Below are 18,011 nucleotides of genomic sequence, written 5' to 3' on the forward strand. Positions count from 1 at the left end.
GCCAGACCAGACGCTGCAAAAATAACTGTACAGAAACTTGAAAGCTACAACTGGGAAATTTTTCCTCATCCACCATATTCGCCAGATATTGCTCCCAGTGATTATCATCTTTTTCACAGTTTGCAAAATTTTTTAAAAGGGAAAACTGTTGAGGATGAGAACAAAGTAAAAAAGGCTATTTCTGAATATTTTGATTCAAAACCGAAATCATTTTACGAAGACGGGATTAAAAAGCTATTATCAAGATGGCAAGAAATTGTACAAAATAATGGTGAATACATTATAGATTGAAATAAAATTTAATTAAAATTTTTTGCTGCTTTTTTTGTAGATAAAAATACGCATGAACTTATGGACTGACCTATATTATGATTATTTCCATTAAAATTATATTTATTATTATATATCTGTTGTTCCATCTGAATTAATGTATTTATGTATACTTGTGAGTACTACGATGGCCTCTTTATTCTTATTTATTATACCGTCTTAGACACAAGACCGGCCTTAGAATGTCAATTTATTTCCCAAAAAAAGGGCGTTTTTGGAATATACAGTCGACTCTGCATAAGTCAACACCCGCATAACTCGACACCGTAGGTTAATTAGTCAATTTTCTGTGGTCCCGGCCAACTTACATAGGCAATAATGTTATTAATGTTAAAAAACTCGGTTTACTCGACATCGTTTAACTCGTCACCACTGGATAAATCAACATACTTTTTCTGTTTCACACTTTTTAGATGTCTGATAAGTCGACTCCCCTCCTGAAAAAATGCATTCACACTGTACAATAAGCTGGGTGGTGTAAACTCATTTTTCAGAGGGGGGAGTCAACTTATCAGAATTCTAAAAAGTGTGAAACAGAAAAAGTATGTTGATTTATCCAGTGGTGACAAGTTAAACGATGTCGAGTAAACTGAGTTTTTAAGGTTAATAACATTAATGCCTATGTAAGTCGGCCGGGACCACAAAAAGCTGACTACGTAACCGACGAGTGATGAGTTATCCGGGTGTCGACTTATGCGGAGTCGACTGTAAATTGATGTTCTATGGCTGGTCTTGTGTCTAAGATGGTATAATAAATCTAAGAATAAAGAGACCATCATAGTGCTCACAAATATATTCCAAGCTAAACAAGAAGTGTCTTATAGTATTTATAAATTCTCAAATTTATATTTTCTGTGAAAATCGTGTATAGATTTATAATTTTATAAATATTACATTTTAAAACATTATTTACTTTCAACAAAATTAATAATGTTTAAATAAAGCACAATTATGCTGCATTTAAACATCACTTACATAGTAAGTGATGTTTAAATGCAGCATAATTGTCATTGCATAATTGTCATGCAGCATAATTGTGCTTTATTTATACATCACTTACAATCTCTTATGTTTCTTGCTAGTGCACTTTTCTTACAGATGGACTTATCAAACTGGATAGCCACGGACCAGAATGAGACACAATTTTCCTCTATGTATTTATTTTTTGATATGCGTTTGGGAATCACACCCAAAGGCAAGGTAAATGTAGATGCATAAGTGAGATATAGCTTGTAAATTTCCAGTAGTGTAAAATCATACTGCAATATGTATTCATCAATTTCCAAAATTTTGTACTGAATAGTATAGATTTTTCTTTTCAAGTTTGTGTGTCAAGAGTAAAATGTACTCATTTGGTCGATTTTTGTCGTGTACGTGCATATATGTTGTAAAGTTTTTATTATAAAATTAATCATGTATATGCATATGCCTAAAAATCCACAAAAGGAACTGTGTATTATGACTGAGAAAGGACCAATTAGGTCCAAAATGCATATCCTCCCTGCATGAAAGAACACACATTTCTTGGAAGCCACACTCTGTTATAAGTTTTAGTAAACATGACTTAATCTTGTTTAAGTACTAGTAATAATGATAATAGTACAGTCTAATAAAATTTAAGCTATAATAAATTTAAAAGTTAAATTTAATGGCTTTATCACTTAAGCGGCCAAAATGACAAACATTAATTATTGCACTACTCACCCTAGTTTCCCATTTTGTTCCTTTTGCTAATCTCTCTTTGGCTTCTTCTCGTTGTTTTTGTTCTAAAGCAAATTTTGATTCTGTTGCATGATGTACATTATACAGTTTTAAAGCTGCAGTAACATCTTTCCATAGCCTACATTTTAATATAGTTATATAATTTTTTTAAATTAACTGATTTAAACCAGCATTACTTTTAAAAATTAGACTTAAATACTATAATACTGAATATATATGTTTTGGTATGAGAACTTCTATTACCTGGGAAGCCTCATATGAAGGTACGAAAAAGATGTGAGATTGAGAATTTAATGTGGTTCTACAGAATAAAAGTAATGTGAACATCACAGAACATCTCTGTGAACAGAAATTTCATCGAAAGTTATGTTTTGAGAGTGACCTTGTATGGTTTTGATACCTAGACACTGAAGGAAAAAAAAGAAACAAAACTACAAGCCTTTGAAATATGGAGGATGAATGAAGATAATATCTTGGGCTGAAAAAGTGTCCAATGAGCAGGTTTTAAAGAGAACAGCTAAATTAAATAAATGAAGAAACAATATGATCAAACAGCTATTGAGACATTCCAAATGGATAATGGATATTATTCGAGGGAACGATGAAGAGAAATGCAATAAGAAGACAACCAAGAATGAAATACTGGGATATAGTGAAAGGTGGACTTGATGCTGCCAACTAACCCTTGAGGAAAGGTAATGACAAACTTAGTGTCAGTATTAAACTATTAATATCATCTATTGTAAGTTTCATTGATAAAAGTTAGAAACTGATATCTTAAACAAAAGACTATATTGAATTCAGGCATCATCACGAAACAGTTATATTAAAACATATCATAATTTAATTAATAAATGATAATTTTAACTGTATCTATATCACATAAAATAGTTGATGGCCAGGTGGCTGAGCAGTTTAAGGTGGCAGCCTACCTCTCCGAGGAGCTGGATCAAATCTGGAAAGGCTGAAAAACCCCAGGCATTTTTCAAGAGTGGTTCATCTGAATAAGTTGAACCCTGTCATTCATCACCTGGCCATTGTGAACCTGATCAAACTCATTATGGACTTGCTAAAAAACTGTTAGTGCCCACAGATTAAGAATTAAAATATAATTTCTACATTGTATAAGATAATAAATGTATTTTTAATAACAAAAAAATAAGGTGTATCCACAAATGAAACATGTGGACACATTTACCTTCGTGACTCGTATGGTTCTTGTTCTACTACACGACTGACTCTTTTCCTCACAATTGGAATAGATTTTGTATCTACAAAAACTTCTGTTTCCTATTAAAAAAAATTGATTAATCATAAAAAAATTTAAATCTGATGGATTTTTTGAATATAGTCTAATGATTTTTATAAAATGTATTTAATTTTAAATTAAATATATCGTAAAAATATTACGTATCAACATTAATAAACTAAACTTCCAGAAAGTGAATAATGATAAAGATCTATCAATTAAACAATTAATGAAAATAATCTGATTATATAAAAGACATTAATCAATTCAAAGTGAAAAACACCTGTCTGTAAGCTGAAACAAATTTAGTTTGAACAGCACCTTAATTTAAATACTTTTTTCAGCTAGACTTTGATTTATTTAAATGAACATTTTCAACTTCTTTTCCAATAAGAACATCAGTTTTTCATTAGCCCTTATTAAGGCTAGGACTTTCTTATAAAGCAGGCCTGGCCAACCCAAATTGTTTTGCGGGCCACTTTGATCACGCGTAACATTACGGTGGGCCACAATTTAGGTAAACATGCTTTTAAAAAAGTAAAACAAATACAAAATGAATGAGATTTTATTGTTATACCAAGAGTTCGTACTCGCACTTCCGCATTATAACAATGACACATGCAAATTTTCATTTATTTAATTGTTTTGGTATACACATAATGGGAAACAAAAGTTTTAATAGATATATAATATCATTTAGTGGGCCACACAATTTAACATGACGGGCCGCATGCAGCCCACGGGTTGACCAGGCCTGTTATAAGGCTTGGCTGGTGTGGCCATAGTTCATAAAAAAAACAATGGCCACACCAGCCAAGCTTTATAAGAAAGTCCTAGCCATAATAAAGGCTAATGAAAAACTGATGTTCTTATTGGAAGAAGAATAAAATGTATATATGTTATGTTTAATATCAAGTTTAGATATGAAGTCATTCCATTCCAAATCTTATTTCAATTTGTTTTTTAAAAAAATGTTAGAGCATCAGTTAGAACTTAAAGTTTGAATCTCCTTGTTAAACCTGAGGCAAACTTAGTAAAAGAAGTTGAAAATGTTCATTTAAATAAATCAAAGTCTTGCTGAAAAAAGTATTTAAGGTGTTGTTCAAACTAAGACTGAAGAAAAAGCATTAGAAACAAATTTTCTTTTTAAATACATGAAATAAAACACAGAGTAATATAAATTAATAATTACCTTAAATTTGATTTGCAGACGTTAATGATAATCTTATAACATTAATTTAATATAGTTAAATATAAAAATTAACAAGTTTTATATAGGGCAATAGGGCACACATTTCAATTGATGATAAACTTTCCATATATAACTACTGCAATATTTTCAATTAACAATAAGTCTAATGTTGAAATGCATGTCATAGTTCTGACTTTGTTATTATATTATTGTATTATTTTAAAATTTGTATGTCTCTTTTGTGTTGTAAAAAAAATGCTATCTAAATAACAACAAATAAACTGATGAGAACAACTGATAATCATCAATTATATATATTTTCCTATACACATGTCCAAAACTTCAGGATGAACACAGTTACTAGTGGTAAATAAGAACGAACTAAGAACTAATGTAATAACTAGAAAAAGTCAACAAGCCAGTCCAGTGACAATTTGTATACCTGTACCGTACAAACAAAGCCTGCCTCCAAACTAACAGTTCTCTCTACATGAATATTGGTAAGCACTTTCCATGCATTCTATATCTATGTCCAACTGTTGTATATCTTTTTCACAAAATATTTCTCTTTTTGCTTTTACGAGGGCTGTTCAAAAAGTTCTCGGCCTTGCCTATATGCGGCGCTGCAATCAATTTAATTTTTGGCAAGAATAATTCAGACATCTTTGCTAAAGATAAAATACCAATTTCCACTTGATTTGTCGTAAAGTTTTGCCACAACAGCTTAGCAGATAGTCAGTGTGCACATGCTTTGTCAAAAATGGAGAAGACCAAAACTCGTGCAGTCATAAAATACCTGACGAAAAAAGGGTTGACCCCACCTCAAATCAAAGCTGACATGGATGAAGTTTTGGGAGAGTCTGCTCCTTCGTACACCACTGTGAAAAAATGGATAGCCCTTTTTAAATCTGGCAGAGAGAGAGTGGAATATGACCCTCGCAGCGGACGGCCGTCAACTGCTGTCACTGAAGAAAATATCGACAAAGTTCACGATCTGGCGTTAGCAGATTGCTGTTTGAAAACGTGTGAGATAGCTGAGACAAAAGGCATCTCTGTCGACCTAGTGCACCACATCCTAACCGAAAATTTGGGTATGACGAAAGTCTCAGCAAGGTGGGTGCCGCGTCTGCTGACTGCCGAGCAAAAACGTGTTCACACTTTGATGTCAAAGGAGTGTTTGGACTTCTACTAGAAAAACCCACAGGATTTCTTGCGTCTGTTTGTGACTACTGACAAAACGTGGATCCACTACTACACTCCTGAAACAAAAGAACAGTCAAAGCAATGGAAACACCACAGTTCGCTACCACCAAAGAAGGCAAAGACAGTTCCATCAGTGGGGAAAGTGATGGCCTCGGTTTTTTGGAATGCTAAAGGCATCATCTTTATTGACAACCTAAAAAGAGGAAAGACCATCAATGCTGTCTATTACTGTGAACTTTTGGAAAAACTGAAGAAAGAAATCGAAGAAAAGAGGCCACACTTGAAGAAGAAAAAGGTTCTGTTCCACCACGATAATGCACCTGCACATTCTGCCAGAATCACTGAACAAAAGATAAACAATCTTCGCTTCCAATTGGTTCCACATCCACCGTACTCACCTGATTTGGCCCCCAGTGACTTCCACCTTTTTCCAAACCTAAAAAAATTCTTGGCTGGAAAGATTCCACTCAAATGATGAAGTCAACTCTGAAGTGAAAGAGTATTTTGCACACCTTGACAAATCGACCTATTGTGATGGCATAAAAAAGCTAGAACATCGCTGGAATAAATGCATTGCTAACAAAGGAGACTACATTAAAAAATAAAAAGGGTTTTAACATTATTTTGTTTATTGTTCTATTTGAGGCCGCGAACTTTCCGAACAGCCCTCGTATTTGTAAAATCCTAAAAGTTATTGTGTATTATCCTGTGTTAGATACCAGGAAATACAGCACTTGCCATATTTGCCTGCATTCATTAACATCTCTCTTATTCATATGCAAACATTGTTCATCTTTAAGTTTTGAATAAATAAGTTTATAATTTAAAAAAATAATAAGATTTTTTTCAACTTAATCTTTATAGTTTATAAGCATGACAAAATTAAAGTTTATTAAATTGATAGAAAATTTTTAAATAAATGTCATATTTCATAATACAAATATTGTTTATATTAATGTAAGATAATGAAAAATACTAGTTATATTCTAATGTAATTTTAATGCATTAGAATGTAACTAGTTAGTTGATTGATTTAAAATAGTATTCAGTAAATAAATTATTTATCTTACCCCAGTATTTAAATTCTTTCCTTCCATTATACCATTCCATTCTCCTGTCACAGTATAAAAAGGCTTTTTGTCATTTGGTTGAAAGACATTAGCAGTGATACGATGTTTCTTGTTATTATAGAAAGGCTAAACAATATAAACGTATAATGAAATACTTGTAAAAACTATCTTAACATTGTATCATCATAAGTTACTTATGTTTCCTGCAGTCAGAAAGATTTACCAGTTAAATAATTAAATTATTATGTAAATTAAATGACATCACATAAATGCATTAGTGAATTAATAATAATAATAATAATAATAACTCTCCTGTGGTCACCACCTGGTCGTGGTGGGAGAACCCAGTAATTTTACTGATCCATAGGGCAATGCAGGCTGGAGCATAAGCTCCTGGTAAAGACACCCATGCCAGTAAGGTTTATGGGGAGAATTGAAGCTAAGAGTGACCACACCCACATTCTGTGGAGATATTTATTATGGTAATAACCAGATCAAAATGTGATACCGACTTGGATGTCGCCAAGGTTAACAAGGTCCGCGTTCGTGGGTTAGGCAGAGGCTAACGTTCGAAAAATAGGCCACAGTCTCCCTTGGTTACCGGTGGCAAAAGCAGCACCGGCCCAAGCATGGCTACTGCAATGCCCTCAACAGATGTGAGGAACCAACCCAGCCTTGGTGTTTCTGTGGCAATGCATCCACAGACCACAAAGGCTGGAAAACCACGCCAACAGATGAAATGGACAGTAGAAATGAACGAGTTTATCATCCGTACTTACTACACCATCATAAAACTCGAAACAAACATGACAGCATACAGACAACAACTACACCATAGATTCACACAACAGTATCCTCATCTCACTGTCACCGAACAAAGGGTTGTTGATAAAAAAAAAACAATTATACACAACAACCTTATTCCACAAACAACACTTGAACTTATCAAACAACAGGTTGCTGATCAAATACATCAACAGACAGAAACATCTAACATTAATGAAGATCACGTAACCTGTCAGGATAATCCAGTAACAAGCATTGATAATAACACACATACAACCATTACCACTAATGATACTACAGATACTTCCTCATCCATTACTGATAACATAGACATGGATTTAGTTAATACGCTCTCACTTATATTTCAGGAAACACTCACTAAATATACAGGCACAGATCCCACACAACGACCACGAATACCAAAAATCAACACGTCAAAGGAAGTAGGAAAAACACTAAATTGTGTAAACACTCACTTACTACCACACTACATTCATTCAATTTCTACACTCGCAGACATTCATACATTAGTTTATGCTGGAGCAGTCACAGTAGTGACACACCATGGACTGAAAGTACAATCACAGACAAATACACAGAAAACACAACTCTATCACAAGCCTGCCTGGCAGAGAAGAATAGAAACACAAATAAATGACATTAGACAGCAATCAGGCAGGCTGACACAATACAATAAAAACAACATAACACCCAAATTAAAAAAACAGCTCAAAAACATTTTCATGAAAATAAAAACACACACAAAACATGAACATCACAACACACGCATTACAGAATACATTGATACACTAAAACAAAAACTTGCTGCCAAAGCACGTAGACTGAAATGATACAAAACATGTACACTACGAAAACAACAAAATAAATTATTTACAAACAATGAAAAACTCTTTTACAGACAAATTAATAACAAAGCAAACACTGATACACAGCACAGTGGCACACCAATAGAAGAAGAACTCACAACTTATTAATCTTCTCTATGGTCCAGTGCTGTCACGCACAATGCTGATGCAGGCTGGATTGAGGAGGAGAACAGAAACTTCCACAACATACCAACTATGCCCTGTGCTGAAATAAACATACATGATTTCCAATACACATTTAACAGAACACACAACTGGAAGACACCTGGTGTAGACAACATTCACAATTTCTGGTACAAAAAGTTTACATCACTGCACCAAGAACTAGCTAAACACCTAACACACATCATCATCAATCCACAAGACATGCCAAATTTTCTCACTCAGGGCATCACCTACATGAAACTTAAAAACAACAATACCACAGACCCCACAAAATACAGACCAATTACATGTCTTCCAACACTCTACAAATTATTGACATCCTGTATCGCAAACAAAATATATAAACATGTTGAAGAACACGACATTCTTACAGAACAACAAAAAGGTTGCCGTAGAAATCACAGAGGATGCAAAGAACAATTCCTCATAGATTCAGTCATTCTACAGCAAGCACACAAACAACACAGAAACATACACATGGCATATGTAGACTACAGAAAAGCATTCGACAGTGTTCCACACAGTTGGCTGCTACATATTCTACACATGTACAAAATACATCCATCACTCATTACATTCTTCCAAAACACTATGCAGCACTGGAGAACAACACTACATCTCAGGGTTAGTAACACTTCCATACAAACAAACCAAATTTTTATTAGGCGAGGAATTTTTCAAGGAGATTCCTTAAGTCTTCTCTGGTTCTGCTTAGCCCTGAACCCATTATCCAACATGTTAAACAACATGCAATATGATTACAATATCAGTCATGAAAAAACAACACAGTATACACTGTCACATCTCATGTACATGGATGACACAAAACTTTATGCATCCACACAAAAACAACTTCATCAACTCCTACAAATCACACATTCATACACCAAGGACATACAAATGGAATTTGGCCTAGATAAATGCAAAACACTTCACATAGAAAAAGGAATCCTGAAGAAAGAATATTTTGCACTTGGAAATGGAGACATTATTGAATCCATGGAAGAGGGCGAGTTCTACAAGTATTTAGAATTCCAACAGGCCAAACTAACAGAACATGCACAAATAAAACAAAGATTAATTAAAGAATACCAAAGTAGGTTAAATGCTATTCTCAGAACACAGTTAAATGCAAAACATACAGTTAAAGCAATAAAAACATATGTCATCCCAGTACTCACATATTCTTTTGGAGTTATACATTGGACTCACACAGATCTTGAGCAACTCCAAAGGAAAACAAGAACAACACTTACTAAGCATAAACATCATCATCCTAAATCTGCCACAGAAAGATTAACCCTTCCACGTAAAGATGGCGGACGTGGCCTGATTGACATAGTTAACCTTCACTACAAACAAATACAGTCACTGCGAGAGTTTTTCTACAAAAAACAAGAAACATCACAATTACATAAAGCAGTAACTCTAGCAGACTCAAATAACACACCATTAAACTTACACTCACATCATATGGACACAACACAACATATAAAAAGCATAGACACCATTAAGCAATCGTGGGCTCGAAAGGCACTCCATGGCAGGCATCCTTATGATCTGGCCCAGGATTTTGTTGACAATACTGCGTCAAACAGCTGGTTAGGTCGGGGATGCCTCTTTGGGGAGACGGAAGGATTCATGATTGCCATACAGGATCAGGTCATAAATACTAAAAACTACAAAAAACACATACTCAAAGATGCAACACTCACGAATGACACGTGCAGAAAATGTCACATCATGCCAGAAACTATACAACACATCACCTCTGGTGCAAACTCTTGGCACAGAAAGACTATTTACACAGACATAATCAAGTAGCAAATATAATACACCAAGAGCTTGCAAAGAAACACAAATTAGTAGACATCCACAAACCATACTACAAATACATTCCACAGACAGTATTGGAAAACAACACGCACAAAATGTACTACGACAGAGCCATAATCACAGATAAAACAATTTACCACAACAGACCAGATATCACACTCATTGACAAACACAATAAAATCACATACATTATAGACATATCCATTCCAAACACTCACAATATACAAAATGCATGCACTGAAAAAATTAGCAAGTACACAGAACTCGCCCAGGAAATAAGGCATCTGTGGAGGATGGATAGGGTGCTTATTGTACCTGTTGTTCTCTCCTCTACAGGTGTCATACCACACACACTACACAAAAGCCTGGGCACATTACAATTGAATAGAAACACATACATCACACTACAGAAGGCCACTATATTGAATGCATGTCATATTGTGAGAAAATTCCTGAATACAGACACACACACTGATACACATCTTTAATTTCTGTTTTGGTTACTATGCCTTGACTTTGGTCCGGCATAGTACACAGCCACCGGTGTTAACCGAGTATATCTCACTTAACCCAACATAATAATAATAATAACTTTATATATAACAACAAAAAATAAAATTGTTTTCCACATTACATAATAATAAAAATAATAATATACTGAGTATTATACTGTAAAAATATAAAATAATTTATATTGTTAATTTAAATCCATTTTTGGTATACTGTGACAGAAAGAAAATGCCCATTTTTCAGCTTTATATAGTAGATTGCATCACCAATAAATTTATAATAAAATTTAATTTCTTCAATACCTGTATATATAGATAAATAAAGCCAAACATTTTTTTTTCTTAATTATACAGTAATCATATGAATTTTCCAGTTCTAACATTTACGAAAATATTTAAGATTAAAATTTACTGGTCCTTTTTAATTATTATATTTATATTTTCAAAATATTGGCTATGTATGTGAAGTATTAGATGGAGTATGTGTATGTAAATTATACATATACAGCAAAACTTCTCTTAGGTGACCATGTACGAAGGCTATTTTTTAAATAAGGTCCGTTTTTTAATAAGAAGAAAAATACTGTAAATATCATTAAAATATATTTTTTTCCATATTCTACATACTTTTATCTACTTTTCTACATAATTTCCATTTTGTTTAAACATTTGTCATACCGCTCAACAATTTTTTGAATTCCGACTTCAAAGAAATCTGCCGCCTGTCAAGAAGCCCAATCCACGACTGCAGTTTTCACTTCTTCTTCGTCGTTGAAATGTTGACCACCAAGGAACTCCTTTAAGTATCAAAACAAGTGAAAATCACTGGGTGCAAGGTCTGGACTGTGTGGATGATCGTATCGAGTCAAAACGATAAAGCACTGTTTAATCTTTTTGTTTTGTGATCGTCAGAAAGCAGTCTTGAAACGCACCGAGAAAACAATTTTCAATAATTCAGTTTCTCCGAAACAATGGTATACAAAACTGATCTTGAAATCTGTGGAAATTCAATTGATAACATTGAAATCGTGAATCGTCGGTCCTCTCGAATTTTGTTATCCACATCACGAATCAAATCTTCAGAAATCAGAGAAGGTCGGCCAGGGCGTGGCTCATCATGCACATTAACTCGCCCATCCTTGAACATTCTTACCCATTTTCGAACTTTACTGTCACTCGTAGCATTATCACCGTAAACTTCACAAATCTGATGGTGAATTTCCGCTGCTGCCAAGTTTCTTGCATTCAAGAATCGAATAACAGATCGTATCTCACAGTTGGCGGGAGACTCAATTTTCTTAAACATTTTACACTTCTACAGCTCAGCATACAGACAGATGATATGGCTGCAAATGGCGTCAAAATGCGCGCCAGGCTTGCTCGGAGCAGAAGCGTATGCATACTGCCGTGATTGCGCATTATTCTCACTTTCATTCACAAACGGACCTTATTTAAAAAATAGCCCTCATAAATTGTATGAAAAACAGTAGTCCTGGAAAGTGGTCTTCTAAAATAAATACACCATTTTGACAGCATACAGTATTCTACTAACACATACACGAAAACTGTGAGATAGGAAAAAAAGTGTGTTTTATTTGACTTGCTGGAAATTATCTAGTAATAAGTGCAAAAAAAAACAATATATAAATTGTACACACATTATAGCTTCTGTACTGCCTTATTCATATTGTAAATGTCACAATCATGTCTCATCTTGTCCACTCAGAAATAATCAGAATTCCTAATATGTATTCATCAAAAGCATCTTTGTTTACTTGTTCACTTTCAAAACAGCTTGAAACAATGTTGTGTCACAGACAAAACTTAACAAACCATCCACTGCTGGTAAAAAAGGTTGAAACACTAAGTTCCAAGGCAAACTTTACAGCCGTTTCTTGCAGCATCAATCCCAAGACAGGCAAGCCTTTGAAACAACAGTGATAAAATCATTCCAAAATAACTCTGATGACATCTTTATAGGGCTTGATGTTCTCCATAATGTTTGCTTCCCATTCACAGATAAAGCTCTTTGTTGGCAAAAATTGCTAGGATTTGAGTCTTCATACACTTAAATTCCTTTTCCAATTGTTGCTGCAATTTTCCAGTTTCACTTTGTTCAATACAGAAACATTTTCCTTTAAAGTAAGGAAGAAACTTCCATTTGTTACCTGACATTTTGCTTGCCCATAGCTGACTAAAATGAAGCTATGAGCCCTAAACGTTGAGGTTAATTCTCAGAAAAACTTTACTGTAAAGAAAAGTGGGTCAAGAGAGAAAAAAAATAGATTCAGTTAAAGATGAATCACCAGCCTGATTTGTACTGTAGTTTCCAAACATACATCCATACACAAAAATTTAGAAAGCTATTGTACTATAGTTTACAAGTTTAAAACCACACTGTTATGAAAGCATTTAAATAATAAAATTTATCTAAAAATTAAATACAATATATAGTATAGACAAATTACAGTAATTAAAATTTCTCTTAAATTTCTAACATTATGAGCTAAAGCAGCAGTTCCCAACCTTTTTTGACTTGCATACCCCTTGGCAGCCCATTTTTCTAAATTGTATCTCTTACATTAGAAAAATGTTTATACTTTATACAGTTGTATTTTAAACTTCTTGCAACTGCAAATAAATAGCAGTAACATGGCAAGGAAGGTGCACAGGACTGCTGAATTGATGAAAATTAAAAGGTTATCTGTATAGGTAAAAATGTTTAGTGTTCAGTGTTTTATCTACTTTTCTAATTTACCACACCATTGCTCTCTGAAGTTGGTTAATAAAAAAAAAACTTATAATAAATTGTATATATGTATTTAAAACTCAGAAGATCAATTTATTGAATTCAAGTTATGTGATGCTGCCAAAGACCTCAATCAAAATCCAAATATTCTTATAGTACATTCGCCATTACTAATTTCTCTTTGTGTACCCTAAGGAATTGCTGTTCTAAAGTATTAAAGGTGTATCATACAAGTGCCAAAAATAGAAAACAAGGTCCACTAATAATACACTTTGCTTCAGACATTCTGATGTCTTATCTTTGACCAGTCATTTTGTTTGCAGAGGCAATTCCATTTAAAAGGTGCAGTTTTAAAAGTGATACAGATAAAGACTGAAGCACATATGGTCATTTAAAAGTGTGTGTTTTTCATTATCATATTGTAAGTGGGTAGCCATTGGTAAAGAAGAGGTAGTCTTTTACAAAGAAAATCAAGTTATACTGGTCATAGGGACCAAAAACTCATTTGAGAATAGCAGTCATATCAGGGGCATCTCCCAAAAGAGGTATTCATCTTAGAAAGTTTCATTGTATGTATATATATATATATAGAAACATGCCAGACACATGTGTATAAAATTAAAATATTTTAAAACATTGCCAACTTCTAAGGTTAAGACATTATATGTATATTGACACGATAGAAGCAGAAAGTCTATCTACAGCAGGCATGTCAAACACACGGTCCACGGGCCGCATGCGGCCCGCCAACACATGGGTTGCGGCCCGCCGAGACTTTTTAAAAATTTTTAAATATCAAGCTTTGACGCTTGAAGTTGGAAAGTTTGATCTTTTTTGAACTGTACGATTCCCGCCCTTTTTGTGTTTGTTCGTTCCATATTTCGTCCAACCAATTCAAATTGGTCGATGCTACAAAAGACGGTTGGATAACGGCCACGGCTTTGAATCTACGAATGATGATTGGCCGGTGAACATCGTATGAGAGCGGACGTCGTGGAAGACTGCTACGCGCTGACTGGTCCATCGGCAATTGCTACAATTCATACAAAAGGAAAGGTTTTGGTGCAAAAGTCAAGTTTTTGCTGGAACTTCAAGGCGGACGTTTGTGTGCTCTACTGTAAGGTGTTTCGTCTACTATTGCCATGATGAGTGACAGGAGGAGTGTTCCGAGTAACTGTATCCGAAGTATACGTCGCAAGCTGTCTTTTCGATGGATCTGTTCAGGAATAGTGACTTTTGGAATTTTGACTGTTTGTGTGAATCTACTTTGCAAACATTGTAATTTTTGTGATTTGTAAATCTCGTAAACCGTGTAAGTTCATGTAGCGTCAAATAGTTGTCATAAACGTTCTGTTTAATTTGAAAAGAGGTATTTCAAATTTGACTAACTTCATGAACAATGAGTAAGAAAAGGTCAATTGAAGAGGAACATCGTAATTTTCAAGAAAAATAGGAACTTGCTTTGTGAAAAACGTTGTCAAATATCTTCCCTAAAAAGTAATATTAAACTGTGATTTCATTTATTTCTTATTATAACTTTTATTTTTGTTTTTTATAAAAAAATATAAAATATTTATAGTTTAAGTTCAAAAAATAATATGAAATATAAAATGTCTATGTACAGTACATATAATATACAATACATTGAGTCTAATGAATACATAATATAATCATTCTAAAAATTGTATTTTATTAATTTTTTGAACATTGAAAACATGTGGCCCCTGACTTATACAAAATAGATCATGTGGCCTGTAATATTATATGAGTTTGACATGCCTGATCTACAGTATTATTTCAATTTGAAAAAAAAAACTGATATATTTATAAATAAAGAATATCTTCTTTATTGAAATTTAAATAGCTAGTAATTTAAAACTGCATGAGTAATTATTTTATTGTGACATCATCACAATATCGGATTGCAATTCTTAATCATATTTTTTTAATTTATTTAATTTAAAATATAAGTTCTCCACCTTCAAATTAGTAGTGTCTTGCCCCTGTACATCATACTTTTCCTTTAGCAATTGAGTTATGCCAGTCATCTGTCTAACTCCTTTCAGGAGAAATTTTTGAATTGAAATAATACGACGCATCAAATGTTCACATATAGTTAATCAGTCCTGCCTTAAGCTTTACATATCCGGTCTCAGCTTTCCTCTATCTAACTCCGTTCTCAAGATTATGGAAAGACAGACAGACAGATGGATGAAGTAGGAAATTATAGGTCTACAATTTTTTCAAATTGCAGCCCAATAAAAACAATTTTTATGATAAAGTTTTTAAACTAACTTTAAAAAATTTAAAAGATTATATAATTCATTTCATAATAAGCATAACATAATATTTGAAAAAACATTTTAACTCACTTTAGAATGAAAATCGATATGAGCATAGTAGCCTGTCTTGGCACAACTAATATTAACTTCACCACATAATTCAATCCAAGGCACACTTAGAATGGATCTGAAATATTTTTAAAATAGTAAATTATTCAATGGGATCAGTTATTTAGTTAAAATGAATTTTAAAAAATAACAACTATATTTCTAAAAATATTTTAAAATTAAAATGTAGAATACGGTCTCCAAGTTAAAATACTCAATCGACACTGATTCCAAGGTAACAAATTATGACTTGAAACAGTTAAATTATAAAAAAGATGTCTATTTTACTTTTTTCTTATCCACATGCATTGCGCCTTCTTTCCTTGGCCTCATCAGTGGATAACAATACTCGTTTTACATTGATGCTTTTATACAGTACCAGGCTATCGCAGCATGCATCCAATGACATTCCAACATCTTTTTTATGGTTTAACTGTCTCAAGTCATAATTCTTCACCTCAGAATCAGTGTCGCTCGAATATTTAAACTCGAAGACTGTATTCTATATTTTAATTTTTAAAAATTTTTAGAAATATAGTTATTTTTTTATTCATGAATCTAAAATATTAAAACTTATTATTTAAGTTCTTATTTTAAATATAAATAATATTAAGAAAAGAAAACAACTATAAAACTATTAAAAATTAAAATTACAAAAGCTGTACATTCTAAACCAATTAATAATCAATGATAATTAATGTGTATTACTAGTAATTCTTGAAAAACATACTGTGATGTAAATTACTGTAAGATACATTTTTGTACTCTTTTATTCTTTCTTGTCCATATAAGAGCCCAATGATATAAATTTTAAATTTAAATTTAAAATAAACATATTGATTTCAATGAATATTCAAAAGTAAACATTTTATCATTAAATTCTGAACATAGAAACAGAGGGTGAAAGGTTTTTTGTGCCTACAATTTTAAATTAGTTCTAGCTTTGTGTGCAGAGATAAATAAATGAATAATGTTGTTTAAATTTATGTTCAATTTTTAAATTGGATTATGACTACAATTATTTGAAAGAATTTATTTGAATTAAATTTTTTATTAGAATAAAATCAATTTATTGACATTCAAAATTAATGTAAAACTGTTTTCAAAATTTAATTTATTCAAATTCAGTACTTGTATACATAACTAATAATGGTTAAGTAACTGAGTGATTTTTAAGCTAATTATGAATTAATTATGAACAAATATGACATTACAATTAGCTATTGTTGCCATTTCATGGTAACTAACAATTAAACAATTATTAATTTTTTAAATGATAATTTTGAATATGGAAGCTTGATTCAAATATGATTTAAATGTCTAATTTCCACATAGTAGGATATCATTAGTTACGCTATGAGTTTCAAACACATCAGGTTCCATCTGCTATATTATTAGAATGCTCTCTCATTAAGTTCATGATATTGGAATGAAATTAGATGGTTCCATCTGTGAAGTCTTTATTATTAATGGCATCAGAAGGTTCCATCTGCATTTCCAAGTTCATTTCAATAGGACAGCTGAGCAAGCTAAAGCAGGGATATTTTCTGTTGGATTTCAATATTTCTAGCACTGGTAACAGATTGAGTGATTAGCCTATAATTAAAAAATTAATTCATATTTTGATTCTAGTAGCACTAATGATGAAGATAAATATTAACAAGATGAATTACAAGTACTGTACATTAAACATCATCACTGTAAATCACAGCCTCAGTTCCTTTCTATCAATATTGCTCATGCAATATTGATAGAAAGGATGAAAACTGGACGATTTTTGAGTATTATTGCAAAGTGTTCTTTAATGAATTAAACATATCATTTCACATTCAAAAAACCTTTGTAAGAAAGAGACAAAAGAAAATGATTTCACACATGAGCTGTCTGCTACCATTAACATGAATAACAAGCAAAAAGATATAA

General features: G+C 32.7%; 1 protein-coding gene across 3 annotated transcripts in view; it reads right to left on the minus strand.

Moving 5' to 3' along the window:
* LOC136971776 (oxysterol-binding protein-related protein 9) overlaps positions 1–18,011 on the minus strand; it is an 81,984-nt gene that overhangs the window by 2,112 nt on the left and 61,861 nt on the right. For all 3 annotated transcript variants that reach the window (XM_067266276.1, XM_067266277.1, XM_067266275.1), the window contains exons 17-20: positions 16,071–16,167; positions 6,767–6,892; positions 3,251–3,342; positions 2,035–2,170 (exon numbers count right to left, since the gene is read on the minus strand). In XM_067266276.1, coding sequence (XP_067122377.1) covers positions 2,035–2,170; positions 3,251–3,342; positions 6,767–6,892; positions 16,071–16,167 — 451 coding nt within the window. The remainder of the gene's footprint in view (positions 1–2,034; positions 2,171–3,250; positions 3,343–6,766; positions 6,893–16,070; positions 16,168–18,011) is intronic.

The sequence above is a fragment of the Centruroides vittatus genome, unplaced genomic scaffold (assembly GCF_030686945.1).
Source record: "Centruroides vittatus isolate TY-2023 unplaced genomic scaffold, ASM3068694v2 contig_272, whole genome shotgun sequence".
In the NCBI taxonomy this organism is placed as follows: domain Eukaryota; kingdom Metazoa; phylum Arthropoda; class Arachnida; order Scorpiones; family Buthidae; genus Centruroides; species Centruroides vittatus.